Here is a 26,295-nt window from a genome sequence, read left to right as displayed (position 1 = left end):
CTACGGTTAATTCACCAGTTAATTCTGCTTTCAACCAGGACCTTGAAAGTCACACATTGAATGGATATATAAAAGAAGAATTTGAGGTATAAAGATTTTTAAATAATAACTTTATGAGTTCAGTTTTGATGAGCACATATACACTGTAAAATCACAATCAGAAACAGCAACAAAAAAGGAATCACAAAAGGAAGGAGTCATTTATACTCATATCGAATTTCACTACTATCATCAAGTAATCAAACTGCCCTTCATTTATTGGAATTCATGTTTTCAGCAGCTGGTGCAAGGACTTCTGAAAAGAGTGAAGAGATTCATTCTACATAATTATATCTGTAATGTTTTAAATCCTCTTGTGTCACTGGGTTTTCTCTTTGAGCCTACTACAGAGAAAAAACTATAGTAACAGCACACAAAGTGAACATGGTGGCCAACATGTCATCATATCCTAACAATCAGGAAAGAGCTCTGTGAGCACTTTCTTAATCACAAGTAAGCATATCTGCTACCTAGTAAGGTTTCTTCGATGAAGTAAGGACCAATTACAAAGTCTCCAATAATCTCTTATCACCTTCTGCACCCCACTGCTTATGATATTCAAACTGCCTCAATTAGAATGGTTATCAGTGATGCAATAGCACGCAATAATACACTCAGCTTTCCACAATTCATGAATGTTGTTTCATTTTGACATAAAAAACCTATTGACCTAAAGTCACATTATGTAACAATTCTTACATCTCATCCTGGATTTTCCATTCTTTGATTAAAGTCACATGATAATTGTGTGGTACAGTTCCATGTATATTCTGTAGTCAGGCTGACTAACATGTTGGAGAAGTGGCACATGATAAGGTTGGGAGCTGTTTGTGTGCAAAATGTGAACAGCTCTGGTAGGGACTCTCACAGTTCACTAAAGCTAACTTGTGGATTGTGAGTAATATGTTCCAATCTAAGTAAGCTACTACCTTACCCTCTGTTTAGATTTCCAGTACCTTCCTTAGAAGTGCTCAGTGACAGCTGACTTACATGGTAGTTTTAATCAGTTGTGTCACTGATGTTCCTTGTATTTCGCCTTGACTGATCAAATAGTTTACCACATTTGCATGTAATGTGGTGCACACCCATCTTTTGTTGGCATAGATCATCTTTAACATTACAAAGAAAACTTTTTATCCATCCAGTGTTTTCTGCTCCTGTTACCTATGATAAAAGTCTTCAAATGTGGCATATCTTATGTGAGGCAGACAATTAGAACTGTCATTCAGAAGACTTCAAATCCATACTTGGCCATCTAGTTTCAAGTTTTTCGCAATTTCCATAAATTGATTAAGGCATGGCCTAGGACAGATTCCCAACCATCTTTACCCAAAATAGCACTTATTCAGTATTCAACAGTCTCATCAACATTCAATCCTAATCTTTCCTCAGTGCTTTTGCTGAGAATATGGACATACAAGTGAACTCCAAGTGCAACAGGAATAAATAAATAAATAAATAAACATGGAGTTTTCATTTAGATTATCAAATATTATGGTACTCAAGAATTACAAGAACCCAGAATTATTAAGCCCCAGTAATTTATAACAGGTGCCAGAATTTATGTCTGCTGGACAAATAGTTCGTGTTCCCAATTCCTTTACCTGATGTATCACTGACATTTAAAGGATATCATACTGATACAACACTTAATAACTAACTTCCATATTTTAGAACGTGATGAGAACTATGCCACTGTGGGTGTCATATAATCATCGGCATTAATGAACTCTCTGGTTGAAAGGGGCAGCCAGTGATGTCTGCACTACTTGGATGAAGAACTTCAGTTTTGTAGCATAGTGCTTCCATGTGGCCTGCTGTCTCCAGAATACACTGTGCTGTAGTTTGGCATAAGCTACTGATTGGTCAGTAATGTGATTAGGGATTATTTACATAACTGTGGTTATGGAACATATGCCATTAACTGCAACAGAGTTTGACTGAAGTAACTATCAGACCAGCATAAGATTGTATAACTTCTTTAGGAAATGACCACTTAATCAGAATTTGTCCTTCCCTTACATTAGCTTTGAGTTTTAGATCTCTTCGGTGGTTTTGCTCCTGCAAGAGGTAATAGAAAATATAGTAGTATAGAAACATTTTGTGCACTTTGTATCATTATCGTCCACAGCCTGCAGGGATCTGACACAATTTGCAATACTATTCCTGATGTATTACCTTCTACCTAGTACATGTATGTCTACTGTCAAAAGTTATCACCTATAGTATCTAGAACTACACATAATCTTCATGAAAACCTGATATTTAATGTCCAGTTTCAAGCTTTTGATTCTATGACATTAAGAGCAACATAAATACTAGTAGGTAATCAATCACTTCAGATACAGAGTACGTAATAATGTATTTCTGTTTAGATTGAGAGTTAGGTGCTCCTGCACATTTTAATAACAGTTTACACTTAATGAGTACTTGATCAGTACATTCATAGTTTTTATTATATGTAATGCAATATGTTTGGGCAATTGGTCAAATGATATGACTTGGGATAGAGTGCAGCCTTTCTACCCACTCCAGTACCAGAAGGAGGACCATCCTGGAGGGAAGGGAATGAGAAAAAATTCCCACTAGCACCCAGGATTTAAACCACAACCTCCAGGACCACAGTCTAGTGCTCTGTATACCTGACCATCATATCAACTTAACCACAAAAGTGCCTAATTTATTTACTTCTGCTGCATCTCATGGTATACAGAACCTATGAGGTAAGCAAAAGTGAACAGAGCAGATTCAATTTGCTGGCTCTGCATCACACTAGAGTTTGAAATAAAACTGCAGAGGTATCACTATTTTTTGAACTACTTTCAAAACTGTTCCCTTTGACTCTTCCCTTTGTTTCTCTCCATAAATCTGAAATACCTGATGTAATAGGCTTATATGGGCAAAAAGTCGGAAAGTATTTTCTCTTGTTTCCTAATGACATTTCATAGCTGACATGTTGCAGTTAGGAAAAAATTAGTACAAGGATCTTTGGCCAACACATGCAGGCAACTGTAGTCCCCATTAATTTTAATTCAAAACTACTGGGGTCACCACTTCATCATTTACATATATAGATACCTATCATCTCTGTGGCAGTAAGTCATTCAACTGACGAAAATACTGAAAGGTACATCTACATCTACATACACACTCAGCAAGCCATCATATGGTACATGGTGGAGGGTATATTATACCTCTACAAGTCACTTTATTTCCTGTTCCACTTGTGAATGGAACAAAGGAAAAATGATTGTCTGTAAGCAAATGTACAAGACCTAATTCCTCCCATCTTTTCTTCATGGCCTTATGTGAAATATAAACTGGCAGCAGTGGAAATGTTCTGAAAGCGGCTACAAACAACAGTTCGTATAACTTCCTTAACAGTGTTTTGTGAAAAGAATCTTGTCTTTCTTCCACAGATTCCCATTTGAGGTCATGAAACATCTCCATAATGTTTGCACATTGATGAACTTTCTAGTGACACATTTAGCACCACACCTCTAAATAGTTTCAATGTCTTCCTTTAATCTGAACTGGTGGGGATCCCAACACTTGAGCACTATTCAAAAGTGGGTCTCACTAGTGTTCTATATGCGGTCTCCTTTAAAGATGAGATAAACTTTCATTAGATTCTCATTTGCCTTGCCTACTACATGCTTACATGCTCATTCAGTTTCATACCACTTTGCAGTGTTATGCCTAGATATGTAACTGACATTTCTTTATCAAGCAGCAAATTACTAACACTGTCTTTGAACATTACAGGGTAATCATCCCACTCACCTACATTAATTTACATTTTTTTTTTTTTTTACATTTAGAGCAAGCTGCCATTCAACACACCAAATAAAATTCCGTCTAATTCATCCTGTATCCTCCTGCAGGCACCCAATGATGACAACAGGGTCATCTGCAAATAGTCATTGATTCTGCTCTCCTTATCCATCCTTTTCCAGGAGAGAACAAGAGTGGACCTATCACACATCACAGGTGCACTACCGATGATAATCCTGTCCCCGATGAACAGTTGCCATCCAGTATAACATACTGGGTTCAATTACCTAAAAAGTTTGGGAGCTACCCGCATATCTGAAAATCGATTCCATATGATCAGACCTTTGTTAACAGTGTGCAATGGGGAATGGTGCCAAATGACTTCCAGATATCTGGGGATATATAATCTGCTTGTTGCCCTTCATCCGTGACTCGCAGAATATCACACAGGAATAGGGCAAACAAGGTTAAGAGTACTCTTGGTAAAACCAAATTGGGATTTCATCCAGATCTGGCAACTTACTTGTTTTCAATTGTTTTAGTCGCTTCTCTACACCAGGGATGCCTATTACAAACAGGAGTGTATGCAACATTATGTTTGTATGATCCTCCTGCATGAATGAGTTCTGAAATGTGAAATCTAGAACTTCAGCTTTCTTGTTGCTGTCTTTCATTGTCAGATCGGACTTGTCGATGAGTGACTGGAATGAAGCTTTCAACCCACTTAGTGCTTTTGCATAGGAGCACAATTTTCGTGGGTTCTCAGCAAGACCATTTGCTAACGTGTGACAGTGGAACTTGTTGTATGTTTCATGCATCAATCTTTTTACATATAGATGAGTTTCCACTAAAGTTTGCCTTTCATCATTTGAGTGTTCTTTTTTGAACTGAGAATGTAGCAGACTCTGCTTCTTCAGCATACATGGAATATTGTTATTAAACTACGGTCGTTTCTTCCTTCCTTAATTTTTCCAGAGTACAATTTATAATCAGTTTCGACCTTGTCCACAATTTCTCTCTGCACATCATATTATAACTACATTATGTCCATTCACCATCTAAAAAGGGAGCTAACAACTGCTTATTGCTCTTTCTATCAAAAATACTCTTGCAGTCCTCTTGATGTATTTATTAACTTTGGTAACCATCATCACGATAATTACATCATTATCACTAATTGCTGTCCATACACTGACACTGTCGATAAGGTCAGGGCAGTTTGTAGCTACAAGATCTAAAATATTTCCATTGCCTGTGGGTTGTTGAACTAGCTGCTCAATCAAGTTTTCGGAAAACATCCAAAACTACTTCACAAGACTGTCTACCCATACCACCTGCAATACATCCATAAACATCCCAGTCCACACTAGGCAGTTAAGGTCAGCTCCAACTAATATTGCGTGATTGTTGTATTTCAGAACTAGTGAGTATAGACTTTCTTTGAATGATACTGCAATTGTTAAAACAGAATCAAATGGGCAGTAAAAACATCCAATAATTAGTTTGAGTTCATCTTGGCTGGTTGAATTGTGACCTCTGTAGATTCTTCCTCCTATGGTGTCCAATCAGTCTTTTTTATTTTACATATTTTTTATGCTTCATTAAATATTTCGGAGCTCTCTACTTTGTATTTCATTCAGCTCTTGGTTCCAAGAATAAGAATCTGAACAACTGTCCTCGAGAACAGTAAATTCAAGTATTTGGTTATGTATGCTTTGTCAATTTACTGTTAAAATTTTCACAGACAATGTATCTTCAATTTGTATGTGGTCTGGTTTCACTCTGTGCATACTGACTGGTGAGGGTTCATCAGAGGACCTCAAACTATCACCTATCCTTAAAAAAATGCATGTACACTCCATAAGTATTTTGCTACACAAGCACTTACTTCCTGTGTGCACTTCACCTCTGCCCTATCCATGGGAGTCCTAGAATTCTCCACCCTTTAATGCAGTCCAGAAATCTGCAGCCAAGACTGTCACAGAATCGATGGAGCCTTTGGTTGAGACACTCAACTCAGCTCCAAACCGAAGTACCCCGATCAAACCTAAGTACAATGCTGCAAATTATGAGCTTTGCTTGCATTCCTTAAGCTAGGCCAGTAGAAAGAATGAAACTTCCAGTCTGCAGAGAGTGAGCATTATCTTGAAACTTCCTGGCAGATTAAAACTCTGTGCTGATCTAAAACTTGAACACAGCTTTAATCTTCCACTAAGATTAAATGGTATAGTCAAATGTTTGAAATCTTATCATAATCTGATGTGGACATTTACTCGGAATAGTTTATTGAAGAATTTAAAAGAATTACCGAATAAATGACAGTTACATAAGGATAACAAAATATTCATTACTGGGGATCCTTTCACAATTTGAGCTTCTTCACCAACTGAAGTTTTTTGTGCCTCCTGCTACTAAAAGGAAATACAAGAAAACACATTTCTTATATATTATTTTTGTTATAAATTATTTTATAACAACAATAAACAGAACATTTAAGTATATATTATGCACCGTAAATCCACCACCTCTTTAGAAAGGAGTTTTGAGTGGAGGATACACTTCAATGTCCATAGCACTTATCCATACTTGATAAGGATAATCTTATGTAAAAACACAGTATGAGCAATATTCATATACAAAGTTGAATTATTGTAACAACATTCTGCGATACAAACCAAGCACAGGGTGGATTAATACTTGATAAGATACAAATTTATGAAACCCTTTAGTAATACAGATAGGCATGATCAACCTATAGTATTTGAAGGGGCTTATAACGTATAAAAATACTATCCTAATTTAGGTTTATGAATCTATCTAAGCTCCAATTTTAAAATATAGAAAATAAAATAAATATTGTTATGTAGTTACAATACAATGACAAAACAAACTCCTCTGCATTTGAGAACATAGTCATTGTTATTGATTTCTTGATTACACATTACAGTAAAATATTCCTGTAATTTTAAAGGCCTTGAATCATTAACAATTTCTGTTAAACATTTAAAAATTTGACTCACCATTTCATGCAGCACAAATATTTTTCTATTTTCCTTGCTTATATGAAAAACAACAGGATAAACCACGGCAGCAATCTCATGGAAACTAGCTCTGATGCCAAACTGTATCTTTTCCCCTGCAAGAAAATCTGTACAATAATATATGGAAAAAGCTATGCAAAAAATAGTAATAAATGATTCTTGAAGACAAAATAAAGCAATTCATTTATATTCATATCGTTTTAATAGATTTAACTATGGGTTCATGGTGAAACATTGTTAATACTTACACAAAAAACGCACTTCTATGACTCCATTTCATAAAAAAAGAAACAAAAATTATTTACTGGCAGCAGAAAGATTAATACTATTTATCAAAATGAAACACAGAGATACACCCCCACAAAAGACATATGGGTTCAATTTGTGTTATGCTTCAGCGAATTTCTCATAATTTTGACTTAATGTCAATTGTGCCAGGGTGCTAGTTTACATTGTAGAACTTCACTGGTTGTTGTGTTACAAAATTCATTCAGTAAGATAAAGCAAATGAAATATTTATTCATCAAAAATATACATAACAGTCTGCACATGGTAGAGAATCACTCTTCTTGCAAAGGTCTCTTCAAATGTGTTGATATTCTTACATTTACTGCCCAAAAGATTTATTCCTTAATGTTATTTGTGGTTAATATTAAAAGATCATGGGAAGGACACACCAATTATCTATGTAGTAAACTAGCACAAGTACTTTTCTTATTGTATAAATTAAGAAACAGTGTGAGCAAGCAATTGCTACTCCACTCATACTATGCTTTTTTCATTCCCAACTGCAATATGGAATATTGCTTTGGGGTAACTCCCCAGGGGCTGAATGTATTTTCAGATGGCAGAAGAAAGCAATCAAGTGCATGGAAGGGTTAGCACCCAGAGAGTCCTGCAGAAATTATTTTAAATCTCTTGGCGTAATGAAAGTGCCAAGCATGTACATATATAACTGTTTAATATATGCCAGAGAAAATCTGGAAAAATTGAACATGAGATGTGCATGGAAGGGTTAGCACCCAGAGAGTCCTGCAGAAATTATTTTAAATCTCTTGGTGTAATGAAAGTGCCAAGCATGTACATATATAACTGTTTAATATATGCCAGAGAAAATCTGAAAAAATTGAACATGAGATGTGATGTGCATGCACACAGTACAAGAAACAGTCACCTGCTGGACTTGACTTCCACAAGACTTGCTGTAGTCCATATTAACTATAAGTACTTAAGCATAAAATTTTCAATAAGTAACCGTGCTCAGCTCGTACAGTACCAATAAATAAATATAAGAATACATTACAAACCTGGCTAAAAAACAACAAATTCTATACAACTGAAGAATTCTTAGAAACTAATCATCAAAATATATGTTTTACCTAAGTTATGAAGAAAATGTTTTGATATTATGTAAGCTAGTTATTTACTGTGATTCTTTTCTTATGTGTGTATTTAATTATTGTATAAAACATTGTTTTACATAATGTTGAAGAAAAGGTCATTAGTTCCTTTTCTCCCCTTTCTGTAACTATTTGAATATCGTACTGAAACTAAAACCCTCTGTAAACTTTGACGAAGCCAATTGTATGAAAAATACTGAAAGGCCAATAAAAATATTCTATTCTATTCTATACGATGAACACTGATTTTCACAAACATAAGAAAAATTATAAAAATAATGTCCACATGCAAAACTATAGATGTATTTTATACTGGTAATTTTAATGTTATCCAAATGATATCTTCTTGTGCAATTTGTACGCACTAAGAATACACCATAGGAAGAGCAGTGTTACAATTTTAGCTGCTAAGATAGACTGCAGGTACAAAAATAAACAAATAAATACAAAAATGTTGACATCACAAATTATTTGTTGTCTTGTTGTCCTCAGTTGTGTGTAATATTACGCTGACAATTATTGCTATTAATCCATCTATCACAACTGAAAAAGTAAATCTTTCTTCCTGCAAGTGTTTCAACCTTATTATTTTCAAGGCACCTTCAGTGGCAAATTTCATACAAGCTGGTTTATTCACTTCTAGAAATTTGCCACTGAAGATGCCTTGCAAATAATAAATAATAAAGGTAAAATGTGTATGGCAAGAAATGTTTTCTGCCCTTATGACGGACACATTTAAAGAAATAAACACTGCCCTTTCTGTCTAATGCCTGAATCAGCAAGTGAGAAAGGAGCAGCTGTGACAAAGTAGCAAAGCACCACGTAGTGTGGGAACACACAGAAATTTCAAGAACTTAACCCATATTAGATGTATAACATTAATGTAAATTTTTTAAAAATTACTACCAGTTCATATAGACACCTGAAGTGTTGCAGTATAACATTAATGTAAATTTTTTAAAAATTACTACTAGTTCATATAGACACCTGAAGTGTTGCATACGTAATTTTTACAAATGTGATTGAACAGAAAAGAAAAATATGGTAGGTTTCGATGTCACATTACAGATATTTACAGCTACATCTACATGCATACTCTGCAAACTATCTATGAAGCAATAGGCAACTGTACATCGAGAGTGAGAACAATGACTGCTCAAATGCCTCTGCATCCACTGATTAGTCTAATTTTAAGGAAGGATACGGACACAGCAACCAGTTGCAGTCCCACTGATTTTTCATTATTCTCGCTTACTCATATTTCAGCTATAAATAGCCATCAAAAACAGTTAACAAAACAAAATTGTAACATTAAAATTTATGCAACCAAATCAAAAATTAATTTTTTTACAGCATGGAACAGTTACTTTTGCATATACCATCAGTTACATAAAAGTTGATAAAATAATATACTGGTAACAGTTACTGATTGTTCTGCCAGGCGCATGCTAATGTCACTTAGCTATATAGTTGTTCTAGATAAATCACAAAAGACTCTGTGTATTCTATTACTAGGTCCCTAATCCATTTATCCTTTGTCATCTTGATTTGTTTTTGATCAAAACAATGGTTTCAATTCCCCATTTAGCCATGTATTAAACACCCATGAATAATGGTAAATCCATTTTTGTGCCCTCTTACTGTGTGTCTTCCATCTTTCTAGATCACTCACATGCCATGGAATTCGAATTTTTTTCATAGTTATTCTGGAAAGCAACATTTACTAGTAGACTTTTCACTGGATGCTTTGCTCTTGGTCATACAGGGTGATTCAGAATTCCAATTTCACAGTTATTGGTGCCCTAGAGAGAACTCAGGACAGCAAAAGTGTCCAGAAATGAACCGTTTGGAAGACAAACAACTCTGGATGATAGAAGGCAATACACATTGACAGAGAAAGTGTCTCATGTCACATGATGTCTGGTGTGACATTGCTTCATGTATTATCAGAAAACAACCCAACGAATTGAAGCACACATACATCAGTGAGAAAGTGAGAGTGATCAAGAAAGATGGTGTATTACAGAATGGCAAAGCATTTACTTTCTGAGTATGGTTGCTCATCTATCGTGAAAGTGGATGACACAGTTGATTAGCGCGCCACCCATATCACGAACCATTTCCAGATTATGCCTATCCATCAAATACCAGTTTTGCAAGATTGGAATAATGACTTTGGGAAACAGTACATTCAAGGCTAATAGGTCCAACTGTGGTCCCAGTTGGACATGTCACACAACTAATGTGGAACAGGAAATCGTCCAACTGGTCGGCCAGAACCTGTTAATGAGTACCCACAACACTGCAAGTTCTGTGGATGTAACCTAGAGCAGCATCCGCTAAGTTCTCCATGAACAGCAGCTTCATCAGTACCTTCTCCAGAGGTTGCAGGCATTGGGGCCAGCTGAATTTGTGTTGTGTGGCAATTACTGTGCATGTTTACTACACCAGTGGGTCGATGTTCCCTCGGATCATTCTTTTGACAGAGGAGGTGACTTTTATAACAGATCTGTGCAACCTAATTAACAGGTACATTTGGAATGAGGGACACGCCCATGACACACATACCAATCGATTTTGATATCATTTTGTTATTAATGTGTAGACTGGTATCGTCCATGGTCATCTGGTTGTCCATGCCTTGTCTAATGGGTCACAGCTGCTTGGCCTTTCAGCAAGACGTACTGGTGCAGCTTGTCATGAATGCACCACTGCATCTCTGTTGGACAATTTGGTTCCAGCATGATGGCATGCCAGCCCTCTTCTCACATTACGTTTGACAGCACTTTCACCAAACACTTGGGGACAGGTCTAAGGGTGCCCATACCTGGGGGCAAGGCAGGCCATGACCTCCCCCGATCACTCTGGGAAAGGAAAAAATATATTGTAGTCAGGTGTTTTTGTTTCTAGAAATTTATTTAAAAGTCAGTATTAACCAGCTTTTTAACAAAGTTGAAACTGGAATTTTTTATGGATACTTACAAGTCGCCATTTGCTTTCCAAAATATTACAATTACTCCATACCCCCTGGTCCCCCCCCCCCCCCCCCAAACTACAGTAGGGTTGGTGGCCTTTGACAGGTGGGTAGATTGTGCTGGACCAGTTTGTTAGATACCATGATCAAGCAATTTAAAACCTCTAGATTTTTTCTTCTGGGGCTACATGAAGAGTATTATTCACAAGACTCATGTGGAGTCATAGCACGATATCCTTACCTGTGTGTAGGCTGCAACAGAAGTCATTCAGGACATTCCAGGGCGTTTGGACCATGCGTATATAAACATTGCTCATAGGTACACTTAACCCAATGAAATTCATGGTTGCCAGTTCAAGCATATTTTGTAGTTCACATAGGAAGGAATTTCTTGAAGCATGTGCAGAGTATCTTTTGACAGTCTTTCAGAGTTCTTTACCTTCCACATGCACACTTCTGAACATGGGTTTATTACCAAATATTGCTGCCCTGAGTCAACTCAGCAACATTTGTAATCATGTAACGTAAAAGCGGGACAAATGACTCTGGAGGACAGATGCTGCATTTCCAAGAAATTCTCAGCAAACATTGTTGTGCGTGTGACGCTAATTGTTGTTGTTGTAACTGTTGGTGAGATCTGTTTACTCCAAAGTTTTTGTACTTCAGGAGCGGAAAATAGAGGAGAAATTTAAGAAAATAGCATTTCGGGACCTAGGTAAGTCAAGGAAATTTTTCACAATTCCTTTTTAATAGTATGTACAAGGGCATTTCGAAAAGTAAACATACAATGGCTCGCAGTCCTTAAATAGAACATTTATTTAGAAAATGTCAGTTACATCTTATAAACTGGATTATTTGTTATTTTTCGACATAATCACCCCTGTTATCCAAACATTTGTTAAGTCGGTGCACAAGCTTTTGTATCCCACAGTCATAGAAGGTTGCCGCCTGTTGTCGGAACCACATTTGACTTCATCTTTGATCTCTTCATCGTCGTGGAATGATTTTCCACCAAGATGTGACTTCAGGTAACAGAAGACATGGAAGTCGGTGGGCGCAAAGTCCGGGCTGTATGGCGGATGGTACAATACATCCCATTTGAATTGTTTGAGTAGTGCTGTGTGAGACCGAGCATTGTCATGAAGCAAGTGGACTCCAATTGTCAGCATTCCCCTGCATTTGTTTTGAATTGCCCTTCAAAGACATTTCAAAGTCTGGCAATATGCAGCAGCATTAATTGTCATTCCAGGAGGCATAAATTACAACAGAAGATTGCCTTTTCTGTCCCAAAAAACAGAAGCCATGATTTTCTTCGCTGAAATCAACGTTTTGCATTTCTTGGCTTTTGGTGAATTCGAAAGGCGCCATTGCATTGATTGTTGCTTGGATTCAGGTGTTTTCCATTAACAGTTTTGGAACCCAGTGCGGACACAATTTCCTGTACCCTAACTTGACAGTCACAGTGTCATAAAGGGTTGTCATTGACCCGTCCGGTATGATCTGAAGGAATTCTATCCATGTGAGACGTCTATTCGCATGAATTGCTTCCTCCGTTCTCTGAAGAAGGGCGTCAGAGATCACAAATGGCCGACCTGTTCATTGTTCGTCATGAACATCGGTCCTACCTCCAGAGAAATGACGGCACCATTTCGTTACATTTTGTCAATTCATAATGTTCCCATAAACAGAAACAATTTCTTTGTGAATATCTGCTGGTTGCTGACCTTTTGCATGAAGGAAATGTATGACAGAGCGCACTTCGCATTTGGTGGGATTCTGAATCGGCGCAGCCATTTTAAACACGACCTACTCCAACCAGACGCAACATTCAAATGCCGAACTAACGCAAGAGAAGGCTAACGGTTCAAGGTTAACACCAGTGTTGCCAACTTGTTCACCAAAACTCTTCTGTTCCTCTGGCATACAGTGTATCTTTACTTTCCGAAATACCCTCATACAAGTAGATACGCGGCTAGTAGCTAATAACTTGTATTTAGATTGTGCAGTAGAAACATTGTAGGTTATGTTGGTCGAGTAATGGTTTCTTCTGATAACATATTTGGTGAAAATGGGGGTGCGGCATCTGTCCCTACAAAACTGGGCAGATGGCGCACCATTACTTGGGGGCAAATGTCGCAATGCTAACAGGAGTTCAAAGTTTTTGTTTTGCAGAAAAATGCTGAGAAAACACATTAGGACAACAGACAGGGGAAAATAGATTGCAGAAGATCTATTAGAGGCAGTGAAACTAGTCAAAGAGAAAGGTTATGCTAAAAGGAAAGCAGCTCGAATGAAAAATATACCAGAATGAACATTAAGGAGAAGACTTGCTATGCATAATTTCAAGAAAGCAGGGTATGGACCATCATCATACTTGGATGAAGATGCAGAAAGGAAATTAGTTGCCCATATAAAGAAATTGCAATCATGTGACTTTGCTCCCAAACCGTCAGACATCGGGCAAATAACTTTCAATTTAGCTGATCAGATGGGACTGAAAAACAAATTCAACAAGGAAAAGAAACTTGCAGGGAAAGATTGGTTTCTCTCATTTTTAGAATGCAATGAGGGCTTAAGCATCAGAAAAGCGCAAGGGCTTTCTGTAGCCAGAGCAACTGGAACAAAGATGAAGTCAATTCTTACTTTGATCTGTTAACACAAACGTTGACCAAAAATGGGCTTTTGGATAAACAGACATGCCAACTTTCAAAAGTGAAAAATCAGGAGGATTTTAGAGGTGTACTACTGTGAATTACAACATATCCCTGACGATTAAAGTTGCAATATTCCATACCTGTAACAACTCAATTACATTTGCTTTATTACTTACATGTAAATACTAAATAATGGACATACCTGAGCCTTTGGAGTGTATAATTTATCATTCAACATGCTGAACAATATTTTGAGTGTGTTTTGGAATTTTATAATTCTTCAAAGTTTCTGCTTCAGAATCCTTACTTACAATTTCACTCTTGAACAAACTAACCAAAGGGTCCCACTGCTCCAAAATCCTATATAAACATCTTTTCAATGATAACCATTGTGCAGGCACATTTTAGAATTTTCCTCATTTCTGGGTCACGTAAAGTTTGAAACTTTCTAAATTTTTCTTTCCTCTTTGCACTCCTTTCCAAATAATAAAATATGTCAATAATATTTTTGTCAATGTTTAAAGGCAAACATGCCGCCCCCTTCTCAGCAGCAAGATTAACTAGGTGACAAGAACAGCCTACAATGATTAAGTTAGCAATTTCATGCTTCAAACATACTGCCACACCCTTTTTCCAGCCCTACCATTACAGGAGCATTATAGGCACTAAAATCCATACAGTTTTTTAATGGAATACAGAATTCCCATAAAGTTGAAAGTAGAAGATCAGCAATATTAGCTCCAGTGGCATACCCTTTTAAATTAGGCACAGAGAGTATGCAATTTTGAATTTCATGGACTTCAGGACTTAAGAACGATACAATAATAGGATATAACTTAAAGTCCGTTTTATTACTACCATCGGTATCAATAGTGAATGGATTCGACTGCAAGTGCATAATAATTTTAGCTTTTTCTTCCATGCACATTTCTGTAAGGATAGCGTTTGTTTTTGTACTGGTGCACCCATATCGTTTCGCAATTTCAGAATCGGGAAACATTTTGGGAAACAAGTGCCCAGCGTGGTCGGCATGGTTTATAGTCAAGTTATGCTCTACAATAAATGAGGTAAATAAAGCCTCAGCATTCATCACAGAATCTACATTTTGGGGTTTACATGAGAAGTTAAGTTTCTGGTTCCGTTCTACACAATGGACACTCTCCTTGTTTTTTTTTTTAGTTTGCAAATGTTTAAGAATGTCGCATTTCCCACCATGAGCCACTGAAAAGTCACATCTACATACACTACAAAGTTTGTCCTTTCCTCGATTCACTTAAACAAGGGAACTCTTCCTTATACACTTTTATGAACACTGCATCATATTTCTTCACCATTCTGCACGAAAAATAATCAACACCTCCAAGATATGCAGCGAACAACTACTACAGAGTAGTGTACACAAATCGTGCAGAACTGAGAACACAATGGTCCTACGTTCTAGACAATGGTCTTGAGGCAGTAATGCCAACCATGGCGCAGCGTTTCCCCCTATATAGGGGCAGGGAGGGGAGGGTAGTAACCCTAAATATTTTTCCCCTGAAACATTTATCCCTCTCAACTTCCCCCTAGGCAGCTTAGGGGGGAATCCCCCAACTTGGCATCACTGCCTTGTAGACACAACAACGCTAATCACTTTGCTTGGAACGAGTATCGACTACTCCTTGTCCACGATAACTTTATGATTGTGCGGGTGCTACCAGAAGCAGAGGAAATTGGAACTAGTTCAAAGATATTCATTTGTCTCTGACTGCTGCCAACGATAAGTTCCTTACTTCCTTGTAGATATGAAGTGTGAGCTACGCCTCCTGCCGCTCCAGACAGCCACCACACGAATCTTCCAAGTTAACATGGACAAGTAGCAGACATATCTTGTCATTCACCAATAAATCGAAGGCGCAGGATTTTCAAATAGTACAGAAAGTATTGAAACAGCTCTGAAACTCGGGAGATCAGTCTTCACGGTCGGAAGATCGAGAGGAAGAAGGAAAAATTGGGAGTCTCCCACTTAAATCAAGAGAGTTGGGACATCTGGATAAACCAGGTAGTATCTACAACGTAGACTAAACTGGTCTACAGTTAAACAATGAGCATTGGAACGTTGTTGTGGCAAAAGGAAGCAGAGATGTCCATGTCATTACTTCTGCTGTAAGAGGAGAGACAATAACAGTTATTGCATGCAGTAATGGCGAGGGAAATTTCTTACCACCTTACTGAATTTACAAAGGAGTGAATAAAAAACCAAGACGCTGAAGACAACATGCCTCCAGGATCAGTTGTTGTTATGAGGAGAGAATTCACTTATACCGACAGTGATATTTTCGTGGATTGGTTCAAAAACCATTTCCTTCCTAGAAAGGCGCCTGACCCTGCTCTGCTTCTATTAGATGGTCATGCCTCTCATATGAATTGTGTCACCCTTTTGGATATAGCTGTTGAAAATGAAGTGTTGATAATTTGTTTACCTCGCCACATGACACACTTTTTACAGCCATCAGACCGATCATTTTTCAAGCCACTAAAATCCTACTTTAAAGAGACTTCTCATTCATGGATTGTAGATAAAGCAAGCAAAGACAGGAGAATTACAAGGCAGCAATTTGGAGAGTTGCTCCTCAAAGCATGGATTTGTGCTGCCGCTGTCCAGATTGGTGTCTGCAGATTTAGAGCTACTGGAAGTATCCCACTTGACAGAGCAGTAATTCCAAACCGTGCCTTTGTTTCAGATGTTAATAATACTGAACTCCCAACTACTACAGATGTCTCTAATGATCTGACTCCAGATGAGCCATCCACATCAAGGTCTGAAACAAATGTGTTAAGAGAACACCCTACCTGCAAACCTTGCACAAATTTGGCCACTCATTGACCAACTGATCAAGGCAGCTGCTGTGTAAATGACAACTCAGTGACACCTTATGGAGAAACTCCATCAAAATTGCTGGAAAAGATTTCACCTGTTCCTATACTGCCTCAGAGAAATCAATCCAAAAGAAAGTAATCAGCAACAAATATAACATCCAACGATTTTATAGCAATGAGAAGAAAGAAAATCACTGAAAGAAACAAGAAAGGAAAAGCTCCTGCCCACAAAAATGTAGCAGCTAAAAGAAATCAAATCCCCAAAACCAGAGGGAAAAAACCGCCAAAGAGGCATCTGTTTGAAGACTCAGTTTCAGAAGAAGGTGATGATGATGTTTCCCCACACGGTAGTTCCTCCGATGAATTAAATTTCGAAGAAAATGAATGTGTAGAGTGCCTTGAACTTTATCAAGAAACAACATCTACCTCTGAGTGGATTCAATTTGTAGGACGTTCTAGGTGGTTTCATGAATCATGCACTCTCTATGAGAACATGTGTTGTTTGTGTGGTCGACTTAAAAATAAACTTGAAAAACAAAAATCAAAGTGAATGTCATTTTCAACGTATTTTGCCACTGGCCATCTGTCCCTCCCTTCTGTGGCATCTTGCCCGCCACTTACTAATTAATTGAAATTTACAAGCCTTTGTACATCATACGAATGTTCCTTTATTATAAAGTTTTTTGTAATGTGATGGTACCTATAATAAAATACAATGTTCAAACCACCAATCTTGCCTAATTTTATTGCAATTTAAATGTTTATGTATTGATAAAAATTAATTTTAAAAAATGTGTGACATTTGTCCTGCCTTTACCTTAACAGAAATTCTGAATCACTCTGTGCAAATCAAAAATACTTCTAAACAATTTTCTCTCTCTGTCATCATAAGACTCATGATGAGTGTCCATGATAAACTGACATTTGCTACTCAGACCGTGTAGTTCCGCCGCCCAAGCCCGGTAAGATTGATGGGGCTGTTTACGACACCGGTAGAACGCCACGTGGATGGCAACAATGAGGGTGTTTTTTCGGTAATAGATAGACAATAAGTCACACATTTCTTGGAAGGTCAGAGAGGCAGGTTCCCGCAGCGGGGCTAACTGAGATAGCAGCTGATAGATCCGTGGGGAAATCCAAGGTAGAAATAACGACTTACACATAGGAGCGTCGACAACGCCGAAAGCCAAGAAGTGTTGCAGCAAACGCTTCTCATAATCCTCCCAGTCTTCAGCGGCCTCGTCGTAAGGAGGGAACGGAGGCGGAGAAGAGGAAGACAGACGATGAGTAAGCGATGTCGACAACGCCTGAATAGCAGCTGTCAGCTGTGTTTGCTGTTCAATGAGCGCTTGCATAAGCTGTTCCATGTCTGCCCCGACACGAACACACAAATCCACAAAGCAGGAACAAAAATATCCCATCCTTGTCACCAAAAAGTGTTATAACCTTTAATCACTAATAAATTGCGTGGATATACAAACGTAGAAACAATAGCTGGTTACATGCTACCAATTCCATATCGGTCATTCGACTGCCATACCATGACATGCAGCCGGCACCGTTCGTAGCTAGGTGGCACTCCCGCGCTCAGCCCAGTTGCGGAGCGCCTCTATCGCTGTTTGCGCGTACTGACGTGACGGCACTCTTAAATGTCATGGCACTGTCACAACACAATTTCAGCTGCATATGGTGTAAGCCTGCTTAGCAGAACATTCGAGAAATTTTTGGAACATACTGGTAATAGCGATATCCCTCTACAATTACTACAATCCATTTTGTCGCCCTTCTTAAAAACTGGGATCAGAATCGACTCCTGCCACTCTTCAGGTATCATCTCTGAGTTCCATACTTTAGTTATCACTTTGTGAACTACTTCCACCAATTTCTGTCCCCCATTTTTAACTAATTCTGCAGTTATGCAATCTGATCCTGGTGCTTTATGGTTTTTCAATTTGTTGATTGCATCTCTTACTTCCTTTAACATTGGCTCAGGTATCTGGGGTTCTATTGTATGTATTTCGTATGCCTGCTCATTTCCCGCTTCCTGGTGTACATTTAATAGATGCTCAAAATGCACTGGGGTCTGTCAGTATTCCCCCAGCATCCCCTCGAAGTGCATTTGTCCTAGCCCTGAAGCCCTTCCTATACCCATTTATGTCTAGGTAAAGTTCCCTAATGTTTTTTGTTTTACTGTTTGTTTCCATTTTTGTAATTTGATTGTTCAAATAAACCCTCTTCTTTGCCTGTAGCCTACAACCAACTTCCCTTCTCAAGTTCAAGAACTCCTCCCGTTTTCTGTCTCCCATTCTATTCCAATCTAATTGTGCTTTTCTCCTTTCCTCTACCAGTTTCTTGCATTCCTCATCAAACCACGGTTTCCTCCTGTTCTTAATTGTACCTATTGTGACCTTCGCTGCCTCTTTGATATTATTCCTCACAGTGATCCACTGTTTATTTACATCCTCGTCTTGATCTTCATGTGTCCTGAGAGCATCAAACCTATTTGAAATTTCTATCATGTACCTTCTTCTAAAGTTTTCATCATTTAGCTTCTCAGTGTCGAACCTAACAAGTTCTGCATTGTGACACCTTGATGTTGCTGTAGATAGCCGTTGGTGAACTTTGGCAACTACAAGAAAATGATCAGAATCACAGTCTGCTCCCCAGAAAGTCCTAACATTTTCTGTACTAGTGTGCCATCTCCGATCTACAAGAACATGATCAATTTGGTTTTGGGTGTGTCCATCCGGAGAGACCTAAGTTGCTTTGTGAATGTCCTTCCTTTTGAAATATGTGCTCTCAACAACCATGTCTTTTGAAACAGCAAAATTAACCACCCTTGTGCCATTATCATTCGAAATGTTATGCAAACTTTCTTTCCCAGTTGTAGGCCGGAATGCTTCCTCCTTCCCTATCTTCGCATTAAAATCACCTATGATTAATTTTATATAATACGAGGAGAACTCATCATGTACATTAATTACTACTAGTCTATTCCACCTGCCAGACAACACTGTAACTGATAGTCGGTCACTAATGAACCTTATATCTCTGATTGCGTGAAGCACTTTTCTCTGTACTGCGAAACCTGTTCCGAAACTGTGAGCTTCTGCACCTCTATAGAAAAATGTATAGTTACCCCTCTTTATGCTATCCTCCCCCTGCCACCGAGTTTCTTGAGTAGATGTAATGTCTACATTGTATCTATTTAATTCGTCTAATAATGTCGGGAACGTTCCAGGCCTGTTCAAATTTTTAACGTTCCATGTTCCCAACCTGAAAGTTCCTTTCGGTCTGAATCTCTTTGAAGTAGGTTCTGCCCGGAGATCCGAATGGGAACCTAGTTTACCTCCGGAATATTTTACTTCAAAGGTTCCCATGCCCATTAATGTTGCTGATTCTTGGTGAATAGGTCTCTGTTTCCACATTGATGAGGCAGAACATCGTGCGGTCGAGGGTTTTCCGCTTACAGGTTCGCAGGTCGCGTCGGCTACTGTGCGGGACCCGGTCCTGCATCAGGTGATCGGTTTTATTCAACAGGGTTGGCCGGACAGGACCAGGGGCCGGGCATCGGATCCCCTTCACAACTACCATGCCTTGTGCCTTCGTCTGTCTGTTCGTGATGGTGTTGTTCTTCTAGCCACGGATGGCGCATCTCCACGGGTCGTGGTGCCAGCCTCTCTTCGCAAAGATGTTCTCAAACTGTTGCATGAAGGCCATTGGGGGATTTCTCGGACTAAGTCCCTGGCCCGCAGGCACGTTTATTGGCCCGGTATTGATTCGGACATCGCCCACATGGTCGCTGCGTGTGGTCAGTGTGCTCAACAACTGGTTGCACCTCGTACAATGCCCTCTCCATGGCACTTATTGGCTGCTGTTGATTGACGCCTTCTCGAAGTTTCTGTTTGTTGTTCGATGTCCGTCGCTCACCACTGCGGCAACGACGCTGGCTTTGTCCAAAATCTTTGCGCTAGAAGGTCTTCCATCCACGATCGTCACGGACAAAGGCCCTCAGTTCTCTTCGCAGGCCTTCCGTGATTTTTGTACTGGACACGGGATCATCATGTTACAGCACCGCCCTTCCATCCGCAATCGAATGGGAAGGTCGAGCGCCTTGTCCGCACTTTCAAAAGCCAGATGAAAAAATTCCTTAGTGATTTTCACAGATGACGCTCTGTTGCATTTTCTGAGTTCTTATCGCTTCACGCCTCTGGGTGATCGCAGCTCTGCTGAACTCTTGCATGGCCGCCAACTGCGCACTCTACTGCACCTGCTTCACCCTGTCAGGCCTTGTACTGTGTCTCCTCATGCGGGAAAATACTCGGTGGGCGCCGACGTGTGGGCACGAGGGTATGGATCTCACCCTAAATGGATTCCAGGGGTGGTCAAGGCTCTTCGCGGCCGCCGGCTTTGTGAAATACGTACGGACGACGGTATGGTTGTTCGCCATTACGACCAGATGCACCCACGAGTGGTGGCCATGCCGGTGCCACCGCCCCTTCCTTTGCCTCCACCAGCCCGAGAAGCCAGTCCTGTCGCTGCTGCCGATCTCCCGTGCGTGTTGCTGCAGCCGACATCGCTACCGCTTCCTAGTACGCCGGAACCGGCCCCAGTCGTGACACCGCCTTCTCCGGGACCCATCTCGCTGGAGCACACCCCCAGGTCCACGACACCTATGGATGCTGCTCCGGAGTTTTCACCCATCATCTCATCCAGGAGGCATGTTCCACACATGGGCTTCCGTCCTGGACATTTTCGACCCGTACTCTCGTGTTTCTCTGCGGGATCTTCACGGGGCCTCCCAAGACGCCACGGATGTCTCCGCGCTGTCCGTGTCTCCCAGGAAGTGAGTGTTTTTTTTCAAGGGGGGAAAAGTGTTGTGACAGTGCCATGACATTTAAGAGTGCCGCCACGTCAGTACATGCAAACGGCAATAGAGGTGCTCCGCAACTCGTCTGAGCGCGGGAGCGCCACCTAGCTACGATCGGCGCTGGCCACATGTCACGGCACGGCAGTCGAATGACCGATATGGAATTGGTAGCATGTAACCAGCTATTGTTTCTACGTTTGTATATCCAAGCAATTTATTAGTGATTAAAGGTTATAACAATTACCAAGCCGGCTTTCGGAGGAACAGATCAACTATAGACCAAATATTCACCCTGCGTCAAATTTTGGAAAAGAAATGGGAATACAATAAACCAGTTCATAATGTTTTCATAGATTTTACAAAAGCATATGATTCAGTATTGCAATCAAAATTGTACAGAATTCTTTTGGAACTTGGAATACCAAAGAAGTATGTTAGACTTATAGAAGCAAGTTTGGAAAACACAAAAGGTAGAGTAGGCATGGGGAAATTGGAGTCAGAAGAATTTCTAATACAGAATGGACTTAAGGAGGGAGATGCCCTGTCTCCGCTACTTTTCAATTTAGTCCTAGAATATATTGTACGAATGGCAGCAGATAATTTAGAGGGTGTGAAGTTAAATGGAAATATTAAGATATTAGTGTATGCAGATGATCTAAACATCATTAGCGATAGGAAAGAATCTGTAACAGCAAATGCGACTGTGTTAATCAAGGCTAGTGAAGATGTAGGTCTAAGGATAAGTGAAGACAAAACTAAATACCTGGTTACTACTAGAATGCCAACAGCAGTAGATCAGGAAATGTTAAGAGTTGGAAACATGCAGTTTGAAAAAGTGGACACATTTAAGTATCTAGGCGTGGACATCACTTTGAGAAATGAGATTGAATCCGAACTGAAGAAGAGATAATGGGTGGGAAATGCCTGCTACTTCTCACTGAATAGATTACTTTCATCACGGATATTGTCTAGGAATGTAAAGATTAGAATATACAAAACTATTATTCTACCAGTTATGCTGTATGGGTGTGAGACTTGGTCTCTCACTGTGCAAAATGAAAAGCCGTTTCGAGTATTTGAAAACAAAATTCTGAGGAAAATTTTCAGAGCAAAAAGGGATGACATTAGCAGAAAGTGGCGAAAACTGCATAACCAAGAGCTTCACGAACTCTATTCAAGCCCTGACATTAAATCACGTAGGCTGCAATGGGTGGGTCACGTAGCTCGAATGGATGAGGGCAGGGCAGCGCAGCGCGCAGAGTACTGGTAGAGCACCTAGAGGGAAAACGTCCTGTGGGGAGTCCGAGGCATAGATGGGAGGACGATGTAAAGGCTGATTTAAGGAGCCTAGGTATTGAAGGTGAATGGAAAGAAATAGCCCAAGACAGGGACAGGTGGCGAAAATACGTTGCTGCGGTAATGGACTCTCGAGTCCAGTATGACCAGTGAGTAAGTAAGTAAGTAAGTCTTGAATTAACTGAAATGTGTTATCTGCTTTACTTACAACTCAGCCTGTGTGATCATTCCATTTCACAGTCCTACAAATTGTTACAACCAAGTATCTGTACGAATCAATGAATTTTAACTGAGAGTTATTGATATTGTAGTCATAGGCTACGACATTTTTGTGTTTTGTGATGCACACAGTTTTACAACTGTGAATCTTTAAAGCAAGGATTCAATCTTTGTATTAATTTAAAATTTTATTAAGGACTGGATGAATATTCCCACAGCCTTTTTCAGATACCACACTGTTATGCGGAACAAGTATGAGGTCAATAACTTCTGACCTATATCATTCCTCCCAAGTGCATTCAAAATAACAGAAAAAAATTGTCTACAGAGTGTCTCTCCTAAGAATTATCAGGCATATTTCCTCTGGTGTTTCAGCAGAAATTTGTATTTTCATTTTGCACTGTGTAGCTGGAGTCAGCCCAAAAAATTAGTGCTAACCACGTCTTTCATGTGACGCCCAGTGCCAACAGAAAGCATCAGTTTGTTTGCTGTCACATACAAAATTATTTTTAAAGTGGAATTTTATGTGCCCATTCAACAGAATGGTCGAGATTAGTCTAGTGCAAAATTTGTTTTATCAGTATGTATTAACAGGGACAACAGAATTTGTAGGATAATTGGTACTCCAGCAGCGACAACATAGCTCTGTCCAGCACTATCTGCTACCGCCAAGTATGCAGCACTACTGGGTCACTGCTGGACTGCTGTTTATTCTTTGTGTTTTACTGATCCTGTTAATACATATAAATAATACAAATATCAGACTAGCCTAAGTTGGGAATGCTCTACCGAATGGGCACATAAAATTCAGAGTTAAAAATAATTTTGTTTGTAATGAGAAACAAACCGATACTGAGCACTGGACAAAACATGTGATGAACAGTAATTGTTTGGGCTGACTACAGCTACACAATGAAAAAATGAAATTGCTAATATCAGAGCAGAGAAAATGCACCTGACAGCTCTTAGCAGGGACACCCAGTATACTCATGAAATGTTCTTTCTTTAAAGTAAATTCCTACTAACAGCACTGTAGTCTGGCTCATGGAAAAATAAATCCATCAATGAGGCTCACTTTTCAATTACTGACCAGATAACACAAGCAATTAAGGAAAAAATTATGCTTCTGAACTTTTTATTTATCTTAAAAATGCTTTTAATTTGGTCAATCAGACACTGTTCCTATGCAGACTGGATGCTTACACTATGAGTCGGTAATTAACAATCTCTGTCTTATGTATTAAATAGACAGTAGCTGGTAGAAAAAACCGCACACAGTGGAAGAACAATCTGTTCAGATATAATATCAGTCACACAAGGAGTCACACAGGGCTCAACTTTAGGCCCCTTCCTTTTTCTTCTCCTTATTAACGACTTCTGAGACCCATGTGATTGTGATTCTCTGTGACATATCAAAAAAACAGTAACACACTCTTGTTTCCCAACAATTCCACTGCATCATCTTTGACCAGTTATGCAACTTGGCACACCCAAGTGTGTGATGACGTGGTGGACCATATTATATGGCCTAATGTGAAAAAGGATTGTAAACTATGGACTCGTGCGTGTGTCTTGTGCCAAAAGGTTGAATCCACCCTCCTACTTAAATTGTGTAACGTGGTTGGCAGGTGTTGATTTAAAGAGGCAGCCTATCACCCATAGAGCGATGGGTTCATCTAGTGTTGGCACTGTATCTTAAAGGTGACCTTCATGTGCTACATGGGGCCTTGGATAAAAGCATTACTGTGGGTACTCCTGGGAGAGCACACAGCCCAAAACTGTGACTTTAGGGCTTTGCTCATTGAAATTTTGTATGGTGAAGTACCATATTTGCTTGCCTGTGTTCCCAACAGCCTTTGACTATGCGTCTTGACCTGCCTGACCTGCTATCATGAGTAAATCAGCACACTGCTCACTTCTGAATACCTCCCCCTCTTCTGCAATCGGTGCCTAAAGTTTTCCTCCACTAGGCTCTAACAGACTGTGAGTTCATGATATATGATGACACAATGTGACCAGCCTTGCAACCCACATATTCGGGTCCCTGTAAGGTACTTCAATGGACAGTGGTACATTTGTTATACTATTACATGGAAAACATACATCAGTGTCCATTAATTGTCTTGAGCCAGCATGGTCCCTGCAAGAAGCTTTACTGAACAACATTCCATGCCAAGCTCCCCCAATTACGATGTTGGACGACCACCCCACCACTGGTGACGTACCCCCCAGCCTTTGAGTTGCTCCCTGACATCTATGACTTCCTCCCAGAAGACCTAAACAGCATGTTAATTGAAAACGGCCTCCTCGTCGAAGGGCAGAAACTAGACAATGAGACCATAGCTCTGTCACCTGTCAGTTCAGGAAGATAGTTAAGATACCACACGGGATAGATATCACTGCTGTCAGCCCCTGTTTTTCTGCTGATGGTATTCTCACCATCATGGCTCCACACCTACACCCTCTGGGTCACACATCTTCACCAGTGCCATCTAGGCCTGGTGAACTCTCCGTCTCCTCTCTGACACCGTCATGCAGTCACACTTCACCAGCCACCATGCATGCCAGGGTACCTTCACAACTACCACCAGTACACCGTGCAGTGTACATAACCTCCCAACATCAACCTCGCAGGAGGTGATAACATATCTGTCGCTTTTACACGGCACCCAGATGACCTCTATGTCTCCATGTCATCTCATCACCCTCACACTCCACACATCTCCCTTGGAGGGGGGAGGGATTGCCTCTGCAGGAACTCCGCAACAACAAAGAACATCACTGGTGATCAAATGAGACCACACACAAGCAATCTTTGACTAGCAGTTCACTTGTTGGCAGATGTATCATACTTGTACTGCCAGCATCAAATCTTTCTCTGAGTCTCAATCTGTACTCAACCTTCTGACTATAAACAAAAGATACTCTAACACAACAAACAATATTCCCTCTTCTCCATGTTCCCACATGCCAACAGCAGTTTCTCTTTACTGAGAACTGTATTAGCAGCCAGTCAGCAATCTGTTGCCAGTTCAGATCATCGGCCCATTTTGTTCTTCATTCTATGTGTGAATAGGCTTAGGATGGATGTCACCCTTTCCAAGACCGACATGAAAACATGGGTATTCTTTCAGCTGATGGAGACACATACTGTGACTGTGGAATAGTG

At 39.7% G+C, this 26,295-nt stretch overlaps 1 protein-coding gene across 1 annotated transcript in view; it reads right to left on the bottom strand.

The window, feature by feature from the left end:
• LOC126412662 (putative helicase MOV-10) overlaps positions 1 to 26,295 on the bottom strand; it is a 431,824-nt gene that overhangs the window by 292,195 nt on the left and 113,334 nt on the right. Inside the window, exon 5 of the mRNA XM_050082364.1 lies at positions 6,834 to 6,949. Coding sequence (XP_049938321.1) covers positions 6,834 to 6,949 — 116 coding nt within the window. The remainder of the gene's footprint in view (positions 1 to 6,833; positions 6,950 to 26,295) is intronic.

This window comes from Schistocerca serialis, chromosome 7 (genome assembly GCF_023864345.2).
Source record: "Schistocerca serialis cubense isolate TAMUIC-IGC-003099 chromosome 7, iqSchSeri2.2, whole genome shotgun sequence".
Taxonomy (NCBI): domain Eukaryota; kingdom Metazoa; phylum Arthropoda; class Insecta; order Orthoptera; family Acrididae; genus Schistocerca; species Schistocerca serialis.
This window is presented reverse-complemented; position numbering and strand designations above follow the sequence as displayed.